Source organism: Glycine max, chromosome 1 (genome assembly GCF_000004515.6).
Source record: "Glycine max cultivar Williams 82 chromosome 1, Glycine_max_v4.0, whole genome shotgun sequence".
NCBI classification, from domain to species: domain Eukaryota; kingdom Viridiplantae; phylum Streptophyta; class Magnoliopsida; order Fabales; family Fabaceae; genus Glycine; species Glycine max.
In genome coordinates, this window is record NC_016088.4 from 4024354 (window position 1) to 4038283 (window position 13930).

Consider the following 13930-nt stretch of genomic DNA (forward strand, 5'->3'; position numbering starts at 1 on the left):
AAAAAAAAAAAAATGTATTTAGTCCAGTTTTTTTTTTTTTAAGGAAGTGTTTAAAAAAAGTGAAATAAAATAAAAATACTACTACCTATATGAATATGAGTTAACAAATCAGCATTGAATAAGAAAATGAACCTGAAGTTCTAAATTAAATACAATATTAAAACATTTTTTTGGTCAATCAATATTAAAACATTGAAATAAGAGTTTAATGCAATAATAATATTGTACTGATGCTGTTTATTTAAATAATGACCAAATTAGCTTATAAGGGAGTACTAAAGTAGTTTACCAAATATACTTTGGATGTGTTTGGTAGAAGAAGAAAAAATGTCTGAAAATTGTAATTCCTAAAAATCATGACCCATGGGTATCATAGTTTTTTTTTTTTTTTAGACAAAGGCAAGTTTCTAGGAATGACTAAAATTGATTTTTTTTTTATGATAAATATTATTAACATTTAAAATACTCAAGTATGATTTCTTTTGCGACGGTCGATAAATGTAAATTACTTTATTGAATAATTTACATTATACAAACAGAAGAATACACATGCCATACAAGTAAATCATAACTTAATATTTAAATTGATAAATTTTAAATAATTAATATCATACAAACAAAAATATATATCTGACGGATACAAAATTTAATTTAACGAAAATCGCAAATTGACAAATATATTCTAACATCAATGATTTTATCATGCCAATATGAATTAGCCCAAGTGACAACTGACCAGCTTGGGTTTAATTTACATTGAATTGGAGTAATTTTCTTTCTCCTAAATTTTTGTCAATAATAATATAATGATGATAATAATATCATAAAAACATTGTTGAAAATTAATCATACAAAATCTACAGACGATCTTTCAACAGAGGCAGAGAGATTACCCCACAAGTTCACTTATTGGTGGCCGATCCATGACACTAGAAGCAGCCTTGGCATTGTGCTTCAACAATGGATCAATATCTGGCAATTTTGGAATCTGAACTAACAGATCAATGGTCCGTCGAAGGAGACGAGCTAAATCACCATCATCCATTGCACAATCCATCATTAATTCTCTCCATGTCAACCCAGAAGCCCAGGCCTCAACCATACCACAAAACTGGCTATCCAAACAGCAGGAGATTGTCACCTCATGTTTATCCTGCATTGCCAATAAGGCACTTCTTTGCTCATCCAATAACGTTATGAATTTGGTTACAGTTGCAGAAGGCTCATAAATGTAACTGTTATTTTTCCCAGGTCGGACTTTGATACCTGCGGACACCAAACTTGCGCACACTGCAGCAAGCTGTGCAGGTTTTAGTTCTAGTAAAATTTTATTGCGAAGAACCATCGCAAGCCATAGCTCATTTTCTCCTCGAATTGCAGCAGCGGTTTCACCAAGTGGAAATATGATATGTGTATTAATATCTAAAGCTCTGATTTCGTGAATGACATTGCTAACCTGCATAAACTCCTTCCAACCCGAGGGCTCAATTTGTTCTATCCTATTAATCAAACGTTTAGATCTATTCTTCAGGCGCTTGATTTTCTCCTCAGTAAACTTGACTGCATCTATGATTTTAAAATATTCTTTATAGCCTTCACTACGAACTATCTTTTTCTTCAACCGTGAAACTTTATTTCTTTGTTCCTTGTAACGTTCAATGGCATCTTTGTAGTCTTGAGACTGTAGTAGTAGCTCATCATTTTCTGACAAGCTACTCAAAACAGGAACATTCAAGCTCCAAGACCATGTATCTAGAGATCCTTCCATGAACCATAAACCACCATGCTCGGAGTGAGAAAGCTTATCCCACTTCATGTCCTCCTTATCAAGGAGAATACTCATAATTTCTCGAGGTCGAGCATCCCCTTCAGCCAATGGAACATTAGGAAAGCCTGTCCCATATACCGTTTTAATCCACTTTTCTGTAAATAGATACCATGTGTTATCTGAACCAAGAGCCACATGATATGATGGTTTAAGATCATCCTTCAATTCAGAATCAGCGACACTTGGCTCTGCGTCTGCTAAATTCAATGCAAAAGAATCAACAGAAGAAATCATATCTTTGAGTTTTGAAGCATTAAGGGAGTCAACCTTCCCCAAAAACACAGCAGGAATTGAATGTTCAACTCCTTCAGAATCTCTATACTGCAAGCACAAAAATGGTAAATGTCCACTTTCGGGCTCCTCCAACAAAGGTTTCAGGGCAGATATTCTCTTTGCTTCCTTCTGTTTCCGCAATTCAGACCGAACACGCTTTTCTGCCCTTAAATCTTCCAGTAATTCTGCAATTTCCTTGTATTGTCGTGGTGATAAAGCCTTCCTGCTTTTCCTATCTATGGCTTCATCAGTAATTTCTGACATCAGAAACTCAATTTCTTTTTCAATTTTATTAATTTCTTCTTTAGCAGCCAGCATTACGTTGCTACTAACATAATTTCCAAAACTCTGCTCAACTAATTTCCTAGCTTCTTCCAAAGTTTTACCTGTGGAAGGTTTCATGTTATCTGATTCATTTGACCTATGAATGGCTTTCACACCAGCAAGAAGATTCAAAACCATTCCATATGAAGCAGTAAACTGTGACACTAGAGGCTCTAGTCCAGCGAACAGTACTTTGCAGCCCTCTTCAGCACCTTCATTAGGAGTTTGGATGAGAACTACATGACCATTTTCATCAATGCCTCTGCGTCCAGCACGCCCAGCCATCTGAAGCAGTTCATTTGAGCTTAATGGGATACGTCCACTATCACCTCTTTTGCTGAGGGATGAAATAACAGCTGTTCTAGCAGGCATATTGATTCCAGCAGCCAGGGTTTCTGTAGCAAAAACAACCTTGACAAGTCCTCTTTGAAACAACTCTTCTATGAATGCCTTCCACAAAGGTAGACATCCAGCATGATGAGCAGCAACACCTTCCAAAAGTCCTCTCACAGCTGATTCTCTGACAGCATCAGGGTACTGCTTGCGGAACCTTTTCAAGGCTAGTTCAACCTCACTTGATTCACACTCATCTAAAAGTTTGCAATTTTCAAGATATTGCACAGCCGCATCACAACCCTTCCTGCTAAAAATAAACCAAATAGCTGGCAGCATATCCCTGGACTGAAGTTGCCATAATGTATCAATTACTTGAGGAACCTGAAAAAAGATTAAGATTATACTCCATATAAGAATGTATGTCCATTATTATAAATAGAAGATCTACAAGTCTTCTTTTTTTCAACAAAACATGAGTTTGGTTTTAGCCCAAATGCGTATCACAACCCAGACTGCATATTCAATATTCATAAGTGATTATTGAATAGAAGCCAAATTATCCTCACTCCATCATCAAGATTTTATGTTGTGAAAGATAGGAACAGATGGACAGTATGATTAGAGTACAAAGTATAAGTAGAATTGATTATGAGACCCTACTTGTGAACGACGAATTGCATTTATGTTATTCTTTGAAAGGGAACGTTGTTCAAACATGTTATCATCACTATCATAGCCTGAGAGAGTTCCTCGTTTCCGGGGATTCCTTTTTCTAGACCAATCATCCTTGTAAGGTTTAGCCACTGCAGCTTGAAGTTGTAAATAATTGAGTGACAGTTTCCTGCTTTAAATAAAAGAAGAAACTAAGTTTCCATTTAAATTTGATTCACTAATAAAATAATGATAATCTTCAGTAATTAGTGCTTTAAATTTCTTATATAATAAATAATCTATAGTAGTTTATTGCTATGTATATTATATCAGAATAATGATATCGTCATATGGAAAGAAGACTTAATACTAGTATATTCACCATGCCACACCTAATCATCAATTCTATAGAAAATCCTGCAGTTATCTTTATATTAGTATTCTCATATTGATCAAAGAAAATATATAAATAACTATCTCGATCAATATTGTCTTCACCACCAATTATGCCACCAAAGCTATTGCTGTAGCGCCACCACCACCAGAAACATTGTTGTCTGACACAATTCTCTAAGAACAACATTGATGCTACATCAATCACTACCACAGTCCCACAACATTGCTTGATCAATCACTAGTTACAACACTAGTACTAACCTAAAGTGGACATTGGTAACCATTTATGAAAATAATCTCATCTCAAGGATATCATCCCTTGTCTTATTAATAGACCAAAGTCTAATCAATTAACTTGGTCAGCAATTATTATTGAAGCACACTAGGCAACACTGCACTTCAGTGCAGCCTAATCCATGCTATTCCAATCTCTCACTATTCTTCATTGCTGCAAGCACTAACAATGGTAACCATCAGCCCCATCTATTGACTATCAGTATCATAGTGAACCAGGAAATGTTTGGGTTACAAAGAATAAGCATCCATTTTGAACAACAAACTTTCACATATCATAGGATCATCACTCACAGTTCAATTATCTAAATTTCAGTGTTGAATATTTAGTGTAATCAAATAACCAGATATCCTCTGCTCTTCCCAGTTCCCATATGTTATGGGAGTATTAAGCGGCTAAAATTAAATATATCAAATTGCAAAAGTTAAAAATAAAAAATTCCACCAGGTAAGGATGCTATATTGCTATTGCTATTAAACTTAATGCTCATCAATAATGATGTGATTCTTTTTGCCGCAAAGATTGTTTTCTTAATACCAACCAATAGTTGGTCCAATATGAACACTACCACATCCACACCTAAAAGACAATATTCTAGACACCACCTTCAAACAAGTTAGACAATTAGGCCATTAGCAATTCCAATTATCATGGATGGTATGATGTTAAAACAAACAGGACAGTTCTTTACCAATAAATGAGGCTTTTACTGACATAGAATACATTTCAAAAGTAAAGACTAACAACTAAACTGAACAAATGCAATACGGATCTCAGATAGCACCTGTTCATGTGTGTTCCTTTCTCGTTAAGAAGTGGTAATAAGGAATTCTTCAGAGAGAAATGCCAAGTCAATGGAACTGGGCGTTTTGATGATGTTACCAATTCTGTTTCACCATGAATCTGAAAGAAAGAACATTTTGCAGAGATTACAAAGAGAATTAGCCGAGGTAAATGACCAAATAAAATGATAGAAAGCTATATTTAATTTTCTATTTGAATTCTTTTACTAGATACATTTCCATCAGTCAGTGAAGATGCAATAATACTGAACCCAGTACTTGTGGTACACTTAAATTACATAAAATGAAACCAGAATAACAGAAGTCCTTATCAAGGAAGGTAATTGATAGTAATATAAAATCTGTCCAGCCACCATTTTACACTTACATATGTCAGCATTCTGTGCAGTAAGGGCCCATTGATTCCCCCACCCCCCACCCCACCCCACTCCACTCTCTCCCTTTTATTCTCTCTCTTTCTCTTTTTTGCATGGGCACACTGTTCTAGCTTTACATAAAATGATGTAACTTATTTGTCTAGTTCTTTCTCCCCAAACTTAGCATGAAAAAAATTCTGATAAATAAAAGTTGAATACCAAGCATCACATTAATTGAGAATTCAGGTTGCTGTACTTAAATGGATAGAATATTAGCAATTTCAAACATTGAAACAATGTTTCGTATCCCACCATCAGTGTCCATAAGTCCATCAAGATAATCAACTGTATAAAATTCCTTAGAAACAATATGAAGTTAGGAAAATTTTAAAATGAATTATCTTCAATTCAAAAAATTTAGATGTTTCCAACTAAATTGTGAAAATCATTCATGCCTTAGAACAGGAGAAAAATCTTTCCATTGTGACATAATCTTTATACGCCAATTGATATTAAGTGCTTGATACTTAACAAATTTAAGCAAGTTTTCAATCCCTACTTGAAGCTTGGCATTTTATTAAATATAATAGACATCCAGAATCTAGATGATTCAGTAAATTAGCAAATTAACATTCCCATTGCCTTTATTGTGGGACATGGATATTTTTTGCTGCATTTCAGCTGATATGGTTTTTAAGGGAGGGGTTCATTTGTCTTTTATGCAATGTAACTGGTTTCTCTTTTGATCTATTGCTTGTCTTACTGTTATATATGTTTTTCTTGTTCGCAAGAAATACTATAAATTCCATGAGGCAGGGGCAGGGGGCCTAGATTAATGAATGAAGTTTAGTGTTGGTTCATTTTACAGGAGCAGAAAGCCAGCGCAGTGCATTCTACAACTTTAATAGACATCAACAGCATAATCTGAATACCTGACCAATCCACCCAGCCAACTCATCAGGATTTGCAACAGTTGCTGACAGGCAAATAAGTTGAACTTCTTTAGGGCAATAAATAACCTGCAGAAATCGTCCTAATATGCATGAACAAATAGGAGAAGTTGAGCAAGCTATGTAACATGCAAAGTCAATAAATAATGCTTACAATCTCCTCCCAGACTGTACCACGAGATATGTCACTAAGGTAATGAACTTCATCCAAAACAATCACATCAACATTTACAAGTCCACTTCCAGAAGAAACATTACCAACACTGCATGAAAAGCAGTAGTCAATAAGTACTCATATTTGCAACCACTGATTCAAATGACAAAATAATAATTCAGAAGGGAAGATGCCATTACTTTAGACAAGCCATCGCCAACAAAATAGGGGAGATATGATTAAATAATAAATTTGATAATAATACAACTTAAGATGGGAACAAATAAAAATGACAACAACATTGTCATAATCAAATTATTAAACACAAGTTAGGAGTTTAGGAGTGTGTTTGAATTTTGAAAAGTATTTCTAGGAATATTAAAATCTAACAAACTCCTGAATTTACTAAGCAATATCATTCATGACTATAGTATTCTAGGGATGTCACTAGGAAATGTAGTAGGATGGCTTAAAACAAACACCACCTAAGACTGGAACTGGATACTAAATTTCTCCTAGCTCAAGACACCAAATCCAGCAATTATTTCTAACACCATGGGCAACTCAACCTTCTCAACTTCTTAATTATTGCGACCAGCCTCAATATAGAGCTATTAATGAAATTGGAAACACAAGGCCTACATAGTACAAAACCAGAATCCACACTTCTACAGCATAATAGCAACTACTTGGGCATCAAATCGCTACTTTCCCCGTATTTTAATGAAATGTACCTCTGATACAACATGTTGCGCAATATCTCCGTGGTCATAATCAAAACCTGAGCATCCTTGTTCACTGCAGAATCACCCGTGAGAAGGCCAACATTACTGCCGCCAAAAGTCTCGCTGAAAATCCACAACAAAAACCAGCAACAAAATTAACTTCCAAATAACATTATAACAGTAACTCTCCCCACACTCACTGACTCAAACTCAAACACACACACAACAAAAAACGCAAAAAGCTAAAACAAAGGCAATTCAGATTCTAATAATTGCACACCGGAACTCGCGAAACTTCTGATTGGACAGCGCCTTGAGCGGCGTCGTGTAGAATATTCTCCGTCCCCTAGCCACCGTGGCCACCGCCGCGGCCTCCGCAATCAGCGTCTTCCCGCTGCTCGTCGGAGCGGAAACCACCACCGAGAAGCCTCTCAGAAAAGCCAGTATCGCCTGCCGCTGAAACTCAACAAAAACAAATCAAAACCTCAACACACAAGTTTCGAATTTCTCGAAAACGAAGAGAAACAAAAACAAACGACGAACGAACCTGAAACTTGTCGATGCGGAAGTCGTAGACGGAGGCGAGCTCGTCGACGTCGATGAGATCGGCGCCGAACTCCCTGACTTCGTTGCATAGCTTGTCGACTCTCTGCCACTTGAATCCATCGTGCGGAGAGAACACGTCGGCCTCGTCGTCGGAAGCCTCACCCAAAACGTCGTCGTATTCGTCGGCAGAAACGTTGTCTTGGTCATGGTCTTGGTCTTCTTCTTCATCATCTTCTTCATCGTCTTCTTCGTCCTCCTCGGCGTCGGAGAAGGCGCGGAGGGTTGAGGTCGGGGACTTGAAGGAGAAGGAGGCATGGAATTTGAGGGGAAAAGGAAGGGATCGAGGGCGAAGGAGAGAGAATGAGAGAGTGGTGGTTGTTGTTAAGGGAAGAAATCTAAAAGAAGAAGAAAAAGGGTAACGTTGGAGGAGGAGTTCAGTGTTGCTGGCCATAGTGGCGGGAGAGGACGGCTTTTGCTTTTTCCCTCTGCATTATCTCTAAATATCCAAAATCCGATGAGGCCCAGTTCAGTTCATTAATATTTTACTAAATGAATTTTTGTCCTTTTACTGTTGATATTTCACAAATTTGATTTTTAACACTTGAGTTATGAAGCATGGACACTCTAGTCTTTTGTCGTGTTTGGTGTCCGACACGACACCGATGCCCATGTCCGGGTTGAATTTAATGTGTTTGACAGATGTCCACGTGTCTGTGTCCGTGTCATATCTGGTATCTGTGTCAGTATCGATGTTTCATAGCACTTAAGTCGTGCAGCAGTTAACTTGTTTATACTTTGACTTCTGAGTTCCGTTTCCTTGTGATTTCTTTTGTAAGCTAAAGTTAATAAAACTGAGGTGCTTGGAACTTGAATACGATGATATATATGATACGATAATTTTGTTCTTAAAGCTTATGGAGCTAATATGCTGTCTAGAATGTATTATCCTCTGCATGTGGCATTGTACCTTAGGTTCTGCATGAAAACTTCTTCAAGCTAAAAGATTCTGAAGCCTTAAGGATTGCATACTGTGTTAGAATTACTACATTTCTTTACCTCTTCATTCTTGTTATGAATTTTTTTTTTCTTTTCAAAATTGACGTATGTAGGTTAACAATTCAAACTGCAAACTTACCATTGAAATTATATATAATCAAAATCTAACGTATGATTGCATAGTACTATGGATGTAGGGTAACAATTCACACATCAACCTCACCATATATATAATCAAAATCTAGCATGTGATTTTTCAAATAAAAAATAGATTCTGTGAAGAAATTTCACAACATCAAAACATGCCATGACTTTCAACATAAAAATAAACTTTATTTATAATAAAAAGAGTCTTTGAATTTGAGGACAATGTTAAATTACAGTCATGACTTGAAGTCAAACTATATAATGGATGATTCTACCATGAACCCGTGTCCCAAATGGACTCCAAATTTAGGAGGGATCAGTGCCACAAAGTACAAAGAAAAATAGGCAAAAGTAGCAAAAGGGTTTTTTTTTAATTTATCAAATGAAGTAAATTTTGAATTAATCCTTAAATATAAATAAGTCGTAAGGTGACTCACAACCTGACCTCTCTGGTAATGAAGTCTTAAAAAGATAAACAACTTTGATTTTTATTTTTTTAATTTTTACTTGAAGTCGTAAAATAATTAACGACTTCAAAGTCGTTTAATTTTTTTTAATTAATTATTTGAAGTCATAAAATGTTATATGTCTTTAAAGTTGTCTATAAAAATTATTTTTAAATTAATTTTTAACCACTTTAAATTAGATGGACAAATCAAATAGACACAACGAGAAGGTCAATCACTAGTCGTACATAATGAGATGAATGAATCAATTTCAGATAGACCTAAAAAATGTTCATTGTGTAAAATTGAAAGACATAATCATAGAAACTGTCTATAAAAGTAAATTAACCACTAATATTATTTCTACTTTTCAATTTGATGGTTGTATTTAATTTGTATTGTTTATTTTATATTAATGTATTAGGTTATTTTTATTTTAACAACTACTTTTATTACAAAATTATTTTCTATTATTAATATTCAAATAATTCTATCAAATAAAATTAATTAATAATACTGTATAAAATTATTAATTTACTTACTAAGGTTAAAAAAGTCGATAAAACATATTAAAGAAAAACTTTTAAAAAATAAAACATCAATAATTTGAATGGTTCATTATTTTAATTTAAATCCAATGGTATATAACTACTGACTCAGTGGTGTGACCTATCTCATAGATCCACAGTAGGAATTGCCTTTAATACCAAAGTTCTACCAAAAAATAAAAATTGTGCAATACCAAAACTATAAATTCAGGCAAGGAAACAAAATGTTTAATTTCAAGAATTCACATGCAGAAATATGTTGACTTTAGATATTACTCTATCGGTCTCATTATAATTATCGTTTACGTTGTCTTACACAGCAAAAAAACCAGTAAATAAATAAAAATAATAATTTTATAAAATTAACCTTATCATTATTAATTTATTTTTCTATTTTTAGCTCATAATTCATATTATTAATATTATAAGGAATATAATTGAAAATAGTAATTAATATTATGTTGAAAACTTTAAATAATAATGATTTTAAAATATTTTTTTGATACACAACAATTATTAAAAAACAGAGAAAATATCAATTATTAAGTGAATTTTTTTGAACAAATATTATTAAGTGCTTTAAATATTACACTTCTCATGAGTCATGTCCATGAAAGTCACTAATTTGCACGTAACTTGACTTATAAATGTCACATTTGATGTAACTCGACTTATAAATGTCAATAATGAAGGTGTAGTCAAAATCGAATAATTATTGGAAATTTTCAACACTTCAAGCATTGTAAACCAACAATCCCGAATGAGTTTCTTTAAACTTTAAAAAAATAACTTTAAAATAAATATTTAAAAAAAAATAAGATTTGTTCCTTAAAAAAAGAAAATTATTTATTTTAAATAAAAGCAATCTAAACAAATTTTCTAATAATATAGATGATTTTCTAATATTTTAATAAACTATGTGAGTTAAAAATTATTAATAAATTTTATATTCAATAATTAATTTATATATATATATATATATATATATATATATATATTATAATATGGATTGAGGCGAATTATGTATAGTTAAAAAAAATAAAACTCATTATCTAATCTGTTTATGATCAAGTCTTAATTAGATTTGATCAAATCTGACTCAAACACATTAAAATCCAACCAAATATAATTAAATCACTGCTAAACTCAAATCCATGAGAACCGCTACCTGAAACCGGTGAATTGGGCGCAAGGTGGCGTGTTGGCAACCGGGAAAAGTTACAAAAATGGGCACGACTCATTGCCACCCTGCCAGATGGCAGTATTTCAATAGGCGTTTTAGAAGGCTTTTTGTTCAGTGAAGTTATATTATACAGTATGTTCATCACACAATGCATAAAAAAAGAAGCAATAAGAATATATAATTGTGAGATAAAATAGTTGATGCAAGTAAAAAAAAAAATTATAAGAATGTTTTAAGAAAAATAATATAATTCTCTCTTTGCACCATCACCCACCTAACAAAATGATCACCACTATAATTTATCTCCTTTTAGAGAGCAACACTCATCCAAAGTGTTAAATTAGCTAACTAATAAACTTCCAACTTTTCAACTATAGCTTATGATTGGTAAACTTCCAACTTCAAATTAGTTAGTTTTTTTGCCATATCGGCTACCAACATTAACATGTCCAAATATATATATATATATATATATATATATATATTTTAGTGTTGCTCAATTCAGTCCATCCACCTCCATGCAGTAAGTAGCTTTCAAGACAAGCAAAAATACCCTCAGTCTTAGACTGTACCCAATGTTAAACCAGAGCGCACAGCATTCCATGCTAGACCAAGAGAAAGGAAACAAAAAAGAGAAGAACGAAGGATGTGGGCAGACTCTCAGTCTACACACTTTGTATTTGAAACGGCAGGGCCAATTGCAGCCACCGAATGTCCCATGATCAATAAACCTCAATATTTGTAGCAGCTAAAGTTAAAAGAGGAAAAGAAAAACTAAATAACAAAAATATGGATGAATGAAATAAAGAGTCCTCTAGTTAAATCACAAATTACCTCTATTTATTTACATTATTGTGAGCCATCGTTAGCCATCAAATTACAGTATACAACAATCTCCTCCTCTCCATGCCGCACCAGCTACCCATTCTGTAAGATTTATTAGGTTGCTCAAAGAAAATGTGCAAAAATAATTTCAGAAAAACATCCCTTGATCAACAACTTCTTGGATAGGATGGCGTTTTCGTCAGGCGCCTCTGCCAATGTTTACATTTGACAAATGTTACTGAAAAGGACAACCAAACAATAATTATTAATCAGATTTTGTTCAATAGAAATTCATACTAACAAAAAAAAAAACAAAGGACAAATTTTAGCTGTATTGTTATCTAATATTGATATAGCAGTAAAGAGGAAATTAATTTCATTGACCTCCGATGGGAGTATGTGTTCTGTGCATCTGTATGACGTCAAGCCCAAATAACATATTTATCAATATAAAGAATTTTGCATACCATGCCCAGCTCAAAATGGACACTTTCATGTAATGGAAAACAAATTGCGGAATCGTTGTACTCTGCTTGAACAAATGTTTGAAGACTGTGCCTGTTCGTGAGCACCTGAACTCTTCAGACGCAAGGCTCTTCTTTTCCTTCTTATCCGAAACAAAAAGTCTTCGGTATCTAAAACATATGAGACCTAAGAACAGGTACCGAGAAGAAAATGTAAGACTGCAACACAATCTAACAGGCTTGCGGGAACAATGACACATTTTGACAAAATAAGAGAGAAGTATAAAATCTTATTTATCAATACCTTAGATGAACTGCAAGCTATCTTACACTCCAGACCATTAATAATTTGTAGTCCTTCCATAGCCTGGCTTGAAAATTCATCATTACTGGCATATCTACGTTTATTCCTGAAAATATAAATTAAATAAATAAATAAATTTACAAAAATAAACATTAGTATGCAATGACACTAATAATTTATAATTCTACTGACTAATCAAATACCTCTTCAAGAAAATTCCTGACTTCTGTTTTTTGTCAGAGACGACAGACAGGAAGTCATAGTGTAGATAGGTTGAAAAATTAGGGTCCATTGACACAGCAGTCACCTCAGGTTTATCATGTCCAGAGTCCATCAGTTGAATAGACAGTTTCATTGGTCCAGGTGACTGCAATGGAACAAACTAGGTTACATTTAAAGAACTTATAACTATTTAAAACTTAATTCAGGAGCAGACCTAAGTTGACAAGAAAGTAAAATAAAAGCTTACATATTCAATACGATATATGTTCTCGTCATGGAGAAGAACACGGGCATTTTCATGATAAACGATGTCAACAAATTTTCCGGGTTTTCTCGATTTCTCATATGCATATAGTTGTAAAAGCTTATTATCCATCTCATCAGCGGCAACAGCTTGAAGCTAAAATAAAATAAGAGATATTTTAATGGTAGGAAAGATAGCATGGTATGCAAAAGACAGAAAGAGGAATTTATGTATGTGACCTGTTTAACAAGTTTATATATCAGCTTGTCTAATGTGAATAAGACATATGATTGAATTCCAATTATAGCTCGACAATCATCCTCAAATTTTGTATTATCAGAAGAACCATCCAGCAAACTGTAAAGGGCATTCATGAACCTGTAGCATAAAGGAGACCCCTCAGTCTTGTATAAATCTTCACACATATATTCAAATTGGTTTTTTGTAATATAATACATTTGACATTTCCTAGGAATATCACCTGTCATATTGATCAGTGGAGCTTGTATCACTTGAAGCCTTCCATTTCCTATCAGCAGATGATGAGTTTATCTTTGCTGATTGTATCCTCTCATACAATGTCTGTCAGATTAATAGAAGGAAATATTTCAAAATGAATATATAATAAACTTAAAAATATATATTTTGTCTACAACCATACATATATTCACACACCCCCGAGATTGACACCCATCCACCTTTTCAAAACCTACATAAAAGGTTCCTCACTTCCTCAAATTTCAAATAGTACAAACAACTCCCTCTCCTAAAAGAATCATCTGGTCGGAGTCAAACTTTTTGGGATGAATCTATCGGTTAAACATACCCAATCTCTTGGCACTAGCAAGAATTAAACCAAAAAAAACAGAGAAGCAAAAACCAAGAAGTAGTTTACACATTATATTCTGACAAAG

The 13930-nt window shown here is 33.8% G+C and overlaps 2 protein-coding genes across 2 annotated transcripts in view; both read right to left on the bottom strand.

The window, feature by feature from the left end:
• Positions 1-683: 683 nt before the first annotated feature.
• Positions 684-8149, bottom strand: LOC100780908 (DExH-box ATP-dependent RNA helicase DExH15 chloroplastic). The gene is made up of 8 exons (XM_003517700.5): positions 7639-8149; positions 7372-7547; positions 7101-7214; positions 6367-6475; positions 6195-6281; positions 4888-5006; positions 3422-3602; positions 684-3142 (listed from the first exon to the last, which is right to left on the bottom strand). Exons 1-8 carry the CDS (start codon positions 8086-8088, stop codon positions 890-892), a joined length of 3489 nt encoding a protein of 1162 aa, XP_003517748.1. The 5' UTR covers positions 8089-8149; the 3' UTR covers positions 684-889.
• A 3442-nt stretch (positions 8150-11591) lies between these two features.
• The window catches only part of LOC100817626 (paired amphipathic helix protein Sin3-like 4), a 13321-nt gene continuing 10982 nt past the window's right edge, over positions 11592-13930 (bottom strand). Inside the window, exons 18-24 of the mRNA XM_041017874.1 lie at positions 13498-13598; positions 13256-13394; positions 13020-13172; positions 12754-12917; positions 12551-12656; positions 12250-12433; positions 11592-12020 (exon numbers count right to left, since the gene is read on the bottom strand). Coding sequence (XP_040873808.1) covers positions 12275-12433; positions 12551-12656; positions 12754-12917; positions 13020-13172; positions 13256-13394; positions 13498-13598 — 822 coding nt within the window. The 3' untranslated portion in view covers positions 11592-12020; positions 12250-12274. The remainder of the gene's footprint in view (positions 12021-12249; positions 12434-12550; positions 12657-12753; positions 12918-13019; positions 13173-13255; positions 13395-13497; positions 13599-13930) is intronic.